Genomic DNA, 15,752 nt, shown 5'->3' with positions numbered 1-15,752 from the left:
CTCTATCTGTTACTGCATTTATAATACTGATTAAATTTGTGTACAGTACATAGAAGGATTAAATGACGTCCAAACATTATTTTCAACCACAATTTTGTATTATAAGAAAACATTTTTATAGTTGCCTGATGTCAATCACGCTATTTGAAGTGCACTAAAAATTAATGACAACATTGTTAGGCATAATTCATAAACATTATTTGTGTACAATATTTTATTATTTATTATACCTCAGAGCATGCTTAATAGCTCAAATTGACATATTAAATGCTCACACGCATTTTGTGAACATTCGTTTTTATTCACTGCCCAAGTATTTTACATTTTTATAATAATTAGAATACACTTTGTGTAATGCATTTGGAAAAAATAGCCATTTACATACTTTAGTCCCTTATGTAGTCCTTTATGCAAGGGTAACATCGCTGTGTAACTCTACTACTACCACTCTGATTTAGCAACATTTTCACCCAAGACCACATTGTTACGTTTAGGTTTAAAAGACAGAAGAACATCAACAACCCCACGACATAAACCAGTGGAAACAAAACAGCAGCCCATAATACAGTAAGGTTTAACAGAACACAGTTACTTTTTAGGCTTTGTATCGGGTGGTGAGTCTGTTTGTTATATAGAAATAAAGAGTCGGTTTTCTTTTCCTTTCTTCTTTATAGGAATAAGTGTCTGATTTCATTGCATACTTTTTTAGGTAGCTGGCTGTTTGTAAGCCTTACTTCTTTACCACAGCTTATATAAATTTCAAATATACCCACAGTCAACCATATTATGAACAGCTTTCATGAATGGCTCCCACTTATATAAGCAAACTAACCGAAATTTTGTGAGTATAGCTTCCTTATCTGAGAGAAGGTTGTGAGATAAGACTTCATGTGTATATCTAGACACTAAATGAGTGCAGAGGGCTTATCTTTATTTGCCAATTTATGTGTTTGTACAAATGTAAAGCACCATAAATCAAAGCAGTAGTTCTTAAAGAATAAAATTGATAATTCTGAAATAATCAGTGGAGTGCCAAAAAAGCATAAATATTTAGTGCTAAAGGAAGTTTTTAAAAAATGAAATGGAATATCAATGCTATCATTAGACTTATTAAAAAGGAAACAAAAATACCTTGATCAGCATAGAAGAGACCAGTGACAAGGACTGTGTAGGTCAATTTTCCATTAGGTTTATTTGGGGCAAGCCATTTTAATTGAACTTCTTTGGACCCATCAACAATAGCAAATATATCAACTGTTCCCTCGGGGGAAGCTTCCATGGTCCGAGCTTCTACCTGTAAGTTCAGCCATGAGACAGAGGTTTGTTGCCACAGTTTACAAACAGAGAAGGATTGAGATACGCAAAATTTTAATAAAAGTTAGTTCTTTAGAAAAAGATGCAGCTAACATTGCAGGTGTACTAACTTGGAAGCATTTTACTTTCCTTTCATCTACATTTGTTTGAAGCTGTCCAGAAACTAACATACTCTGTACAGAGACCCCTGTAAGGAACAGGAAATAAATACTGGAAAAGAATGAAAGATTCGTTTTCTTGAAAACACCATTGTACCTCATGAGGATGAATGATCTCACTTTAGTGCTGTGGGAGGAAGCAGCAATAGGAGACCACAGCTTTTTTTACTTTCTGCATTTTAAAAGACAACTGTAAGGAACATGTATTTAAATACTGTAGTAGATTACTATAGATATTTGATTGAGAAAAAATATCCTTTGCAGAATATTGGTTGCTTCCTGAATTAACTTCTAATTTCACCTAACAATTTAAAGTTGATCTTTAAGAGAATCCAAAATATGATAAAAGAGCTGGAAAATGTAATGAATATAAAAGATTTTTTATATAAATAAAATAAATAGTCATTCAATATTATAGAAATTTAGTATTTAAATGTGACAACTTCAATGCTATGGAACAAAATAATTTGCCATTGTGTTATTTATGGCAACAAGTTTGTTTCTCATACATTATTTATTTGGTGTTTTCTAAGGTATAAGATGGCTTCACACCTTTTTAAGTGCCTCTCAGCTGCAAGTTCATAGGAGCTCTAATAAATGCTATTTTTAATGTGCCACACCCACTTTGTCATCAAAATAACCACACATACTTTCTCTCTCCTTGAAAATGAATGATTTTCTTTTTAGCGTTTAAAATTTGGAAAGCTTATTGTTAACAAGTGCCAGGCTATATCTTTGATGTGTATCAATATCTCTACATGTGTTTCTATATTCATACACTCTATTATATTTAAAATAGGGGAGCAGTTGCATGAAATTCAACAGGATAAAGTACATGCCTAAAGATAAACAAATGCTTCATGGATTTATTGGATCAGTGTCACATTGATTATTTGGATATTTCAGTCAAAAACATCTTTATGGAAGAATTTGACTAAACCGTGCTTTCTAAACTAAAATAATTTCCTGTAAAGTTGTACTGCTAAATGTAGGTACTCCCTTCTCACAACATCAGAAACGTGGAGAAATGAATGGCAACTATTTTTTTCTACTGAAGAGGACTAAAATATTCTTAAAACAGTATGAATTTGTAGCAAGCTGTACCACATCCTGAACAGCTGCAACAGCTGTATTGTCTCTAACCTTCTCTTTACGACCTGCTATTCTTTTCAGCATTAAAAAATATTGAAACACTGTTTAGAATCAGTTCATGTAGTATCCTCTACAGGTACACCTATGCAGTGTATTTTGAAAATAATATTTTGTGTAAAAAATGTACGTTCTGTACACAAACATACAGTGCAGAAAACCTGTTTCATATTCCTTTTTCTAAACATTACTTTATACACAATTCTGTGATATTTTCAGATGTATTTATTAATAACTTAATTTTAAAAACTCTGCTGTCATATAAATAACACTACATTACATGATAGGAATAATAATAATATCGGCAAAACATTGTCATCCATCTAAGTTTAAAAAAAAAGTACTAGCATACACATAAGCTAAAACCCTGAAATTTAATAGCAGTGGGTTGAGATGACAAATATTCAGTGTTGCCCATTTCCATTTATTTACAAGATATTTACAAGAGCTAACACATTTCAAAATCAGCAGAATTTCAGATCTCCTGAATTCCTCTGAAGAATCTATTAAAGGTTACACTATTTCTTGATAATCCATATTTTTATCCCTTTTTAAGCAATAAAAACCAATTAGAACAGACACAAAAGGACTATCTTGGCTTTACTAGAAAGAGTTTAAAATTTAGCATTTCTTAATTTACATGTTACCAATTTGCATCTCATTTGAAAAACAAATCACAGTCACTGAAAAAAAAAGTTAAACAAAACCTATCTAACCCAAATAAAAAAGTTACTGAAATATAGTAACTGCTAATGCTCTCATAACTGATTAAGATCTTCAGAGCCACCTTGAGAAACAAGCTGGAGAAATCCCATACTTAGGACAGTCACATAAGATCCGTTCATCGATTAGGGCACATTAAGCACAAGATCAGCAACGAAAATAGCTGGAAGCATATCAGTCTACTGCTAGGAGATGCCTCCCGTACTATTTAGAGCAGAGGCAAAACGTTTGGGTTTTCTTTTTTTTTTTTTTTTAAGAAGTGTTGGATTTATTCTGTTATTGATATAAAAATCTTTCAAAAAAACAAATGAAGATGCAGTGCTTTAACTTCCTGGCAGCACTTAGGTGAGCCTAAATAAAGATGTTGTACTTCAATTCCTGTGATTAGAGATGGATCACTGGCTTTGGAAAACAGTTTGCGTACTCATCATGGGATGCAGATGAGTCTCAGCTACAGCGACCCCTACTTTGAATTGTTTCAAGTTACAAGCCTGCAGTTCAGTGGAGATGTGAAAAAAGGCTACTAACAATATTTTTAAAAACTTTAACTATTGCCATTCTGTTCCGTCCTTTTGATGCCTATTTGATAGAAGTACTGAAAACACACATATTTCATCTGTATGCAAAGTCTGGTAGCGTCTTGTCTTAAACATCACTACTAGCACAATGGATTAGGTTATTGCACATTGAATACCTTAAAACAAGGTTTGCTTTTGGGGTATATGTGAAGTTGTAAAAAATGTACAAGAAGAACTGGCAAAAAGCCATTCAAGCTTTTAAGAGTAAATATCCTTCAAAGTAGAGCAAGCTATAAAACACTTAATGGTTATAAAGTCTAGTCTTCTAGAGATAGACGATGTTACCAGCATTTGAAAGAAAGCAATCTTAGAAATAATATCAGAAATGTGACTAATGAATTAAATCATAAAAATAAAAGCTGGGAGTTTGTTCTGAAGCACAATATAGTGATATTATAAATTATGATGGAAAAATAAACAAGACAGCATGAAAAATTCCCAAACCTTCCATTTTTTCTCCCTTGTTAGAAAAATTAAACGTGCACACATAAAGCTGAATTAAACAAAAAGTTACTCAGAATTAACACAGGATTCTTTCTCAGTTATGCTTGAAAACAAAATCCAGCATAGTAGATATTATTCCAGTTATTCATCACCGCAGTACTATGAAATCATACTGGATTTATCAGCTCAGCTATACGTCTAAAAACCTTTAAGAAAATAAAAAAGCCTCAGAAGGCTTGCTTTTCACATGTCAAATTTAATATTCCTGTATTCTCAAATACTGAAAAAATGTGGTGTTGCACAAGACTGTTAAAATATGTCCAGTATAGTATTTTGATCACACACTTGCATTCAAAAGATATTTACGAATCACCACTTCTGGCTTCTGCAATTCTCAAATTAACTTCAGTCCTTTCAGTCAGGCAGCTGGAAATTTGCTCATTACTGGAACAGTAACTCTTTCTTTATATACGTCCTTATAAATCTGGCTAAGCACATCTGCACCTTTCAAACATATTAACTCTATTTAATTTCAATAATGTGTGCTTCAGCCTCAAATTTTTCCTTTCTTCTCTGTACCTACGTTCCACTTTGGAACGGTGCCTAACAATGACCTATCAAATCTTTAGCAGCTCTTAAACAGGATTTTTTTTTAAATGTCACATTTTGCCAGATGGGTTAGTACTGACCAGAGTGAATCATCACCATTTACTCTGATATTCACTGCCATCTGACATTTATTATACACCCAGAATGCAAATTAAGGTACTCACCAACGGACCCAAAGCACAACCTTTTGCAGTACATGCCTGGACTCTGAAGGAATGCAGACTCCAAGGAGCAAGTCCATAAGCATAACAACTTAGCTGTGATGAATTTTGCATCAGAACACCATCCATATACAATCCATAGCTAGTAATAATACCTATAAAACAATGTGATAGCACTCACTTAATATCTGAAGAGCTACAGAGTTCAGAAGAAAACTAATGCTACAGACATGAGGGTGGTAGTAGCAGCATTTCAAACAGTTTACAGTTAAGCAAGTAAGCGCTTAGCAGGACTGTGTATGCAACACTTGGAAGAAACACACTCTCCCATCCTTAACTGTTGAAAACCTTGCAAGTGGATTGCATCTTTTGAAAACAATTACACTGTTCCAAAGATTACCCCTTAGCAAATTTATTTCTGAATAGCAGCTAACATCACCTTGGAATCATGAAAACTGAGGCAATTCTGTTTCACACCCTACTCTGCATATGGCTGTTGAAACGAGAACTGGAAAGACACACAAAACCATCTCATATCTTAACAGCTTTAGACTTAGAAAAAAAATAATCGTGATCTACAACATAATTGAAATGTTGAAGGACAACACAGGCCAGTGCTATAACTACAACAAATCAGTAACACATAATTGTCACACAAAACACTTTATTGATACTCATTCTTGTTGATAATTAGCTCAGATTTTCTGCATTTTGCCAACAAAATGGGTAATTCATTAATTTGGGTGGGGTTTTTTTCAGAAAACAGTTTTACCCGCTTTTCTAAAGAAAACCACGAAAGAGTATGGATTGCTGTTTCCCTCTCAGCATGCTGTAGAAACATTCCTGAAGTAAAGTATTCCTTACCTATTCAATCTAAGAAAGAAAAACTATTTGTAAACTCAAAACAAACATTAGCAAGACTTTTAGGTAGAGGAGAAAATGGTGCTTCTCATGAAATTGGCTAATACTAACTCAAAAATTTCAGGCGATTGCTTATTTCATTTATAAGGAAATCTAAATCTGTTCTTCCAGAGGTGCATGATAGGATAGCATGAACCCTGTACAGGCTATACATACACAGTGTTTTGAATTTAAGAATTTCAACTGAATTTTGCAGATTTGCTTGGACTTTGGAAGTTGAGCTTGCAAAGGAATCCTTTTTCTCAGGGATATTCCTTCATCTTTCTCACTTCTGAATATTCTCCTTTTTTAAAAGCTATTTAAGTGTGAAATCTTAAGGCCAATAAATGAAAAGCTATAGAAGGATTCATTAGAAGCGAGTTCAGTTCAGAGGATGCCTTCTAAGCTTCCCATTATAGAAAACATCTTCATACTGTAAAAATATAGCTCAGTTCATCTTTCCTTCCCTTTAAAACTGAATGGTTTGAAACTACATTGAGGAAGATTATGTTTTAAATTGAGTAATGATTTTTACCCTCTACTGAATTGAGAAACACTTCGTAAATAAAAGTGTATACACAACTGTTTCAGTTGAGATTTGAAGAGTTATACTTCAAAAGATTTATATGCTAAAGCAATGCAGAGCTGAGTATGGTGAAGTGATTCACAGACTCCTCAATTCTTTTCTCTTCTAGAAAAGTGAGAGGCTAAACTCAAGTCAGGCAGCAGAGACGTGTGTGTGGGAGGAAGTTCTGGTAAATCTCACACTATCAATCCTACCACATTTGACAGGCTTCCTAAAGCAAAAATCCCTTGGGATTTCGCGTCTAGTTGCTTGTAAAGCATGGGCGTTAATGGTTGGTATTTGCCCTACATTAAATAAGTAAATTATATATATATTTTTTTTTTTTTTAAATATTTTATTTATCTCAGAGGAAAAATACTTAAATACAGACTGATAAGGGCATCCCTAAATGTGAATGCTGGCATTAAGGATGTGTTTTACAGGGGAAAAACGCAATACTGAAGTACTTTAAGTACCTATACCAGCAAAATAATGGACAAATTATTATTAATTCCTTTGATATTTATGGTAACAGCATGGATCACAATGAAATCATTTGATATTAATGTGGGTGTCATATGTACCTCTATTGGATCCCCACTGTAACTCAGTATTAATTAACCAGACCATTATTTTAAAGTGTTTATGCAAACACAGCACTATGCAGCATTTGCACTCTGAGAAGCAGCTTGCTGGTCAACACTGTGAGCTTTAGTTAGTTCTCCAAGTACTGTCAGAGAACAAACATCTCTAATAAGCTGATCCCTTATCTCTTGATTTTACTTCTGCCTTTGTCTTATATGACTCTGATGGAGAAAATTACAGAATGAAAAGAAAGAAAGAAAAAAAAAAACATTTCAGAAGAAAAGGGCTAGTAGTCTGACTTTGAGATATGAAGCCATTTTTCTAAATTATGCAGTAATTCTTTTTGGCCAGGGATAAATAACTTAGCCTCTTTATTTCACCAGTACATGTTTCCAAAGTTTTCTGAGAAAAAGTTCAAAGTTGACCCAAAGTTTACTTATATGCATTTACAATATATGAAATATTGAAAAGTACAGCACCTTTTTGTGATTTACAAGGCTTCATGAGTGACACATGGTCACTATGAAAAGATGCAGTTTCTTCATAATTTTTAAGTCTAGGTAGCTAGACTAAATCTTTGATTCACTGAAGATAAGATCTCTATTGACTATAGTACAATAACGTTTCACTTTTCAAAAGAAACCCAACAATGTAGATTAAGCTTAAACTGAAGAAAGCTACACACTCTTCCCTTTTTCTTCCTCCTCTCCCCTCCCTGGGTATGGCCATATAATCTGTCAATGATATTCCAGACATTTAAGATAAAAAGAGGTTTTGAATTCGAAGTGCTACAAAAGTACTTTACTCTTCAGGTACAATCTAGAGGTCAAATCTTAAGCAAACATACTTTTACCTACATCAGTTTCACTGTCTAGAAACACAAGTAGTCTCTCACAAGCACAAGGATTTGCAGGAACAAGTACTGGAGTAGTTCACTGAATAATTTTATAAATCGGTTTTTACTATACCTAGTATTTCCCACACAAACTCCATATAGCCTTGGAAGATACAGTCCAGATCAAGACTTGATTTTATCTATGACCCATACACAAGTAAAGTGAAGCTTCTGAGAAGTGGCCATCTATGGAAAATTTTGAGTGGTGAAAAGAGGTAAGGTCGGTTTTTTATGCAAATGGATTTTAAAAGAGCAGACCTCAAACTATATGTCAAGACTATAATGGATATGTTCTGAAGAATATATAATTCTTTATTGAGGCTGCTAGAATAGTGAGGGCTCAAAACAAAATATCTGATGCCACATGACATTTCACAAGCATCTTGCCCTCAACTAAATGGTCAATATCGCTTATATTACACTATCTACATATGTGATAGAAATAGAGGAGGGTTCTGCTGTAAAGTGTCACACTCTGGGCCATAAAAAAACATTTTGTTATTGATTTGAAAATAAGACAAAAGAAAATGTGTATATTACAAATATATTCAGCATATCATCTTCCAAATGTCTTTTTTATACAGCTGGTACATAAATGAAATTTCTGAAGCAACTTGCAACAAAGAATTAGGTATATTGTTTCCTATTTTCTATGAAACGAATTTTTTTCACAAAATAATGTAAATTGGCCTTAATTTCACCAAAAATGGAACCCAAAAATTCAATACCCATGTTTGGATAACATTAGCCTTTGACCTCTAGATGGTCCCTTATCTCAAAGCTTGAGTCCCCTGATTGTGCCATTTCTGTGACAAAGCCAAATACCTTTTAGTCCTGTTTGCCACCTTTGGTCTCAAGGGTAGAGTTTTAATCCCCCTTAACTTTTTCTAGTTGGTGACAAGCAGCTGGACTCCATACTTATCAAAAGAGCATAGTAAAGTCTATGCTGTCCAAACCCCAGTCAGCCTACACACCCATTCTCCATCAGCAACAGCTAATAAGCTTCTTCAACCCATGGAAATAAACAGTAACTTTTGTCTTATAGCGTCAGAAGAAAGGAGGAGGGAGAACAAGGAATGGCCCCACAGATTTACTGAGGAGATGACAATTTATGATATGCAAATCTTTGCAATTCTGAGATATCGACCTGAAATGAAGCCAAGTTCAGTAATTTCAAAAAGCATTACTTACACCTAGTAGACTAAAACTCATGAAGTTAGAACCAGTTAAGTCCAAAGAGGGAAACAGTTTATATCCTTTTGCAAAAAAAAAGGAGCTACCTTAGAACTTCTGACTGTGAAAATACACCAGTAAAATGCTGAAGAGTAAGAAAATTCAAGGGAAAGTACCTTCTACCGGTCTTTCTCATATTTCAGTCTTCTCAACTATATTTTTCAGCCTCCTACATAGTTTTAAAATACTGACACAGAGAGCAATTATAAATGACGTGGCCACTAGGCAGCCCAAAAGATATGCTGAGAAAGAACAAAACAAAGTCACCAAACAATTTAAGCTTTCCTGATTAAGCAGTTGCTAAATGAAAAGTTATTTTATGAAATAAGGAAAGGGATGGACATAGAACATTGGAAAGAAAGGAGAATGGGAAAATGTATTATTAGTTATATACTCGTTTTGAAACTACCAAAAAAGTGGGGGAGAAGAATGAAGAAAAATGAGAGAAAATTTGCATATTCCTTCTTGACCATTGTGCAAGTGTGAGTAAGCTGCGGTTAAACAACAAAGTCCCTGGTCCCCTAATGCCCTTCTGGCTGCCAAATGCTCACGAGATAGAAATTCTTCCAACTCTTAACTACTCAGCAAGAGTTCACAGGTGAAAAGCAGCAGCCTTTCCCTGCAAGGGAGGAGAGCAGCAGCTGACTTCACTGAATACCTTACATCAGTTCTGATCCTAAGGAAAACCCTCTAACAGCAACATGCATGGTATCCACACATCACCAAAAAATAACAACAGTCACAAGGGAAAAATACTCTATGGGCTTCAAATAGTGAGAAGATATGAAAATACCAGAAAATATTTTTAAAGGGGAAAAATGCACACAGGAGGCCTACACAGGGTGTATTCAGGACTACAGAGGGATAGGCTACATGGAAAATTTGGTAATTACCTAAATGCATTGTTCAAGACCCCAATATAGAGGTGAACAGTGTTGTCATTGAGGCTGTTGAAATGTCCAGTTTCCATGGATGAAGGGACAAGAGACAGAAGAATATAATTTCTTTTATAAAGCTCCCCTGATTCTTATCACATCTGTTGCTCATGCAGTTCAGATTCACAGCTTTTCTAACAAGCCGTTTATTGTATTTCCTAACAACGCATTTATTGTAATTAAAAGGAGAGTCAAGATGTATATAGTAAATACTGTATTAACAACAAGATACAATGTGCAAATTTAGTCATGTATTCCCGCCTTTTAGTTGTTTTAAAGGAAGCTTGTGGAAATTTATTTATCAAACTATAGGTCTTCATCTTGTGCTGTGATATGTATATATAAATATATATATGTATATATTTATATTTATTTAATTAGTCAAACCACTCTCTGAACTATTTGGATTTTTTCCCCACGATGCAAGGATAACAGGATCAGATCCTGACATGAACTATTACACGTAAAAAACCGCCCATTTCATTGAAAATTATTCAGACTTTAGCCACTAAGCCACATACATGACCTTCCTGTCTTCCTTCCCCCTTCCTTCCACCCCCATCGCTTACCCCTCCCCTTTTTCCTTCCTCCTTGCATTCCTCTAAGCCTTTGCCACAGATGCTGACGGGATTTTAGAAACAGGGTTAAAGGGTTTCTAAGGAGGCAAAATCTTCCAATATGACTCACATACAAAGAATCATAAATTATCAAATACATTAACAGCAGATGACATACTCTAGTTTCTTTCTAAAAGTAATGTAGAGACCCTACAGAATATTATATATGTGTAGCTTTACGATCACCAATTTTGGGGAAATCATTTGAAGTGCCTCATAGTGAAGTTGTACAAGTAGGATGTGCTCTACCACAATTGAAAGTGGGGAAAAACTTGCAGGGGAAAAATAAAATTCATGTGAAACCCCTGTGATAAATAATTGATATATATTAATATGATAAGCCAATGAAGAAAAACATGTCTGTTGCTTTAAATTCAGTGACTTCTGTATACCTTTCTCTGCTGTGATTTAAACTGCTACATGCATGATAATAAAATCACAGTGAATTCCAAGGACATATGATACTGTGCAATACTATTAGAAATGTAAAATTTGTCCAAAAGTTTTACACACGGATATTTCACAACGGAAAACATTTCTAAACAAAAGAAAGTATATTATTTAACTTCCACAGCCATGGAAATGTACACCTTCAAGATGACTATGTAGAACACAAATCTAATGATTATTATATATCAATTAATGTAAAGGAAATTAATGTTTTATTGGAGGATGAAATGAATATCCTAGACTAATATTCTCCAAGAATGCCTGTTCCTCAGCTCAATTGTCCTGAAAAACATTAAACAATGAGATGCAGTACCCAAGAACTATCAAAAGGGAGCACTTTTGAGCCACTGAAACCGTACGATAGGCTGAAAACCACAATCCTAGCTGCAGACAATGATACTATCTCAGGTATTTTATGTGCTAAAATGATCATTAAAAATTAAGCACCACATATAAGCTGCCATTTAGAATATTAATTTACCTTTACTAATCATCTTTTTAACTTGAGGCTAAAAGAGTTCACTTACCATTCGGATACTCAGGCTTAGTCCATGAGATGTTAAAGGAGTCAGATGAATATGACTGGGCTTTTGGAGCAGGAACACCTTCTGGTGTACTCTCATCTGTTATAGCTGTGCTAGCTTCGCTTACTGAACATCCACCTCCAGTGCAAGCCTTAAAATATGAATCCAAACAAATAAACATATTTCAATATAATACTAATAATTTTAGCAATGATTTTATATTTTTATAATTTTTACAAACCTAAACTTAGGAAGTCTGTGCTTTTCATAAAAGATACTTTTCTTAACATAAATTTGTTTACCTCTTTTCTTAAATAACAAGATGTGTTACTCATGATACTTAGTTTTTAGATACAATATAGCTAAAACATTAAACGAAAGTTTGACTCACAGCATTTTGCATTTGACTGTGAGTCATAATCGCAATTAGATTTCCACTGCTTTTGCAGCCACAGTTAAAGAAAATCACAATACAATATATATCATTTACAGTGCAAAACTCTTCTCGAATTGACTGAAAAGCTCTCACAAGTTCCAGACGCAGAATATACAGACCAACTTGCAACGCACTTAGGAATTTATCTCGATTAATAGTCATTGAGAAAAAAATGCCATTCCGACAGTCCTGCACTTCATGACAGCACACACAGTGCTGTGCAGATGCAATTAAAATAGTGAAAAAACACTCTATTATAAATTGATGTGTAACAGTTATTATTACTTGTTTATGGATAACAAAGTCAAATCATTTGTATTTCAGTTACCAGAGAAAAAAAGATTGATTACAGGATTTTTACACTTTCCTTGGTTATGAAACAATAAAATGTGCAAGAAAATGTTTATATCACCCCATATGAAAGGCTTTTAAAGATTTACATGCACAAACACAAGACTACACAGCTGTGGTATATGTGTGCTGGTTTTGCAATTACTTGTGCTAAGATCAATGACAAGTGACAGAAGCTGTTAGAGAAGTTTAAAAAATATATACAAGAATATATAAACTCTGCATGGAGTTAAATTGAATTTAAGGATTTTTGTCTTGGTTTATCATTTATTTTTAATATTATTGTTTAGCAATAAAATTAATCAAAACCTGAATTCAACAAATATTCAGATTCAGACTTACTCTCAATTAAAAGTTATAGGATCACCTGGTTTTTTAGGAGTTGCCCATGTGCCGAAGTGGACAAGTAGCCTGCTCTGGATCATCAGCACACAAAGGAAAAATAATCTTGCTGTCCAGATCTCCAGGAATAAAATGTTTCTTTCAATCTAGTATATTTTATTTGAAATGATTAGCTTCAATTTCCCATTTCCCAGCGTGTTTCAAAACAGAGAGCAGTCAACATATTTCCTATCCTGCTCCAAAAGCGTATACTAGCCTCATGGGTAAAAATAAGAACTGTTTGTAAATAAGGCTATTTTATACACCAAGATTGTTTTGATTTCACTGGAAATTACACTCCCAATACAACTACAGCATGACTCCCTGTGTTCAGTCTGGCCTGTCAAATGGAGATGAAAGAATGCAACTCCAGTTTTGGGAGCATCCAAAAAAGGCATTTACTTTAAACATGATAGTGTTTTTAAAAAAAAAAAAAGTCAGCTTAGATGGATGCTCAGACAACTGTTAGCATTTTGATAAGGAAAATATTTAAGAACACCATCCTTCCAGCAAAGGCAGACCACTCTTCAAGTGATTTTACTTCCACTGGCTTCATGAAGAAGCCAAAAAGAACAACTCTGGAAGACCTGTCCTCGTACATTCCTTACTGTCTTGATAAACAAGTTCCATGGAGTCGTCCTCAGCAGTGGAGAGCTTTTTCAGTCAAGGGCTCAGTAACAGCAACCTTCCTGTTCATTTATTTCTTGAATTTCATGAAGATCAATTTTTGTATCTCTGAAACTTGCTGGGGTATGAAGTTTCTGATTCTTCTCATGAAAGTCAGTAAAAGAAAGCTTACCTTGCCTTTAAATAGTGGGAATCTAGATTAGTGCATCCAAATGGACTGGACATTGCTGGGACCCTGGCAATCACATCTAGTGATGCTCAATGCCACGAAAATCCTACACCCAAGATCGAGTCCCATTATGCCATTCTGAACTTCACTGAGAAACAGACTTCAGGAAAAATTTGCAAAAATACCAAAGTGTCTAGAGAGCCAAGGGACAGATACAAACTGCATAACAAGACATCACACAGTGATCTTGCGGCTAGCACCTGAGCTGCTTACCCACACAACACAGCCATGAGGAGATAGTAGCTTAACAGCTAAATCACAAAAGCACTCAAGTCATAAAACAGGTGTGCCACCCCAGCTACTAAATGCAGCCTTTCAGCTTTTCATTTGCTTTCAGATTTGCCTGACTCACACCCATTCAGTTTAGAGCATGAACAGAGCAAAAGCAAGTTCCTTTGCACTAGCCCATGGAGACATAACCATAAAAACTCTCTGCAGACTTTTGGAAAGAAGCACTAGATTTGCTTATAAAAGCTATTGCGCTCATTCATGAATACAATTACTACGTATTAAATGGCAGTAATCAATTGTGAAAATCGGTAATAGCATCCAAAGACAAACATTTCGTTCATTTTATTTAATGTACTTATATTAACCTTGTCATACAAAAGTTAAAGCCAGCAGCCTGTGAGGTGCTGAAAGTTCTGCTGATGAGGATCTTGATACCTGTGTTCAAAGCTGCAACTTTTGATAACTCAACTTCCAATTTCCCACATAAACCAAAACCAATTTTTGCATGGACACAAAACAAAATTAATATTACCTGTGAAACAAGGAAAAGGTTCTAGCTGATAGAAATATTTAATTCTAACCGAAAGAACCCAGGAAGCATTTAATTAAGTTTCCAGTGTTGAAGGTATGTTGTTGGTTTTACTTTAAAAGTTTTATTGAAATTTAGATTAAACTACATGTGAAACACTAAATATTTCAATTTCTTTCCAGGTATGTTTGATTTGGGTTGGTTTGTTTGTTTGTTTGTTTGTTTTCATCAAGTGTAACATTTGGCCACCTTTAAGTTTCATAACTTGTAAATCTCTAATATTACATTCTTATCAAACTAGTCTGACAAGTTCTAAATACAATGGGTCCAAATGTTTTAAGAAAGCTATCACCTCAAAGATATTGGCCATTTCATGCGCTTTTAGACTTGCCATTTTCAAAGCTGCAAGGACATTTAGATCTTCTAACGTGCCTATCATAGACCATTGCATTTTATCCAGATCACTCTGTTATCTTCATCAACAGAAGAAATTATCTTTCTCTTACTTTCTGGTTACCACTGTTGCAATGTAAATATTAAAAAGAAAAAAAAACAAACCAGCCAACATAAACCAACCAACCAAACCACTAAAAAACAAAGAAATGAGAGATAAAATATAAAGATCAAAGATTCCTAAAAATGTATTCATTAACTTCTAGAAGAGCTGTACACATTAATGAAGTAAAAACAAAGTCCACACAACACCTCTTTGTTTCAACCATATCCCAAGGCAGAAACACCAAAAGATGCGGTGCCAGGGGCTCTCCAGATCCTGGCTGTTAATTCTCCCCAGATCCTCTCTCCTTCTGCCCCCGTGCAGAGGAGCTGGGCAGGAGCAGAGAAGAACTGTGGCAAAGCGAAGGACAGTGCAAATTCTTCTGATAATCCCACTTGCATATAAAGGCATAAAATGCCTTTATATGAAGTATTGCCTTAGTTTTGGACATGGTGCTATTTTATATGCTATGCAATTTAGAATGCTGAAACATCTAGGCACAAATGAATTAATTTCAACACGAATCTAAGCTTTAATTAGACTGAATATCCTTGCTTTTTCAAGTTCAAGTCAGACCCTTATCATTACCTGAAGGTAGTTTATTTTTTTGTGGTATAATATTTAGAACATTC

The 15,752-nt window shown here is 34.5% G+C and overlaps 1 protein-coding gene across 4 annotated transcripts in view; it reads right to left on the bottom strand.

The window, feature by feature from the left end:
• The window catches only part of USH2A (usherin), a 394,302-nt gene that overhangs the window by 175,644 nt on the left and 202,906 nt on the right, over window positions 1–15,752 (bottom strand). For all 4 annotated transcript variants that reach the window (XM_074579436.1, XM_074579435.1, XM_074579437.1 and 1 more), the window contains 3 exons: window positions 11,844–11,991; window positions 5,140–5,291; window positions 1,132–1,294 (listed from right to left, as the gene is read on the bottom strand). In XM_074579436.1, the coding sequence (XP_074435537.1) occupies window positions 1,132–1,294; window positions 5,140–5,291; window positions 11,844–11,991 (463 nt within the window). The remainder of the gene's footprint in view (window positions 1–1,131; window positions 1,295–5,139; window positions 5,292–11,843; window positions 11,992–15,752) is intronic.

Source organism: Larus michahellis, chromosome 3 (genome assembly GCF_964199755.1).
Source record: "Larus michahellis chromosome 3, bLarMic1.1, whole genome shotgun sequence".
NCBI lineage: Eukaryota > Metazoa > Chordata > Aves > Charadriiformes > Laridae > Larus > Larus michahellis.
The sequence above is the reverse complement of the archived record's forward strand: the minus strand, read 5'-3'. Positions and strand labels throughout refer to the sequence as shown.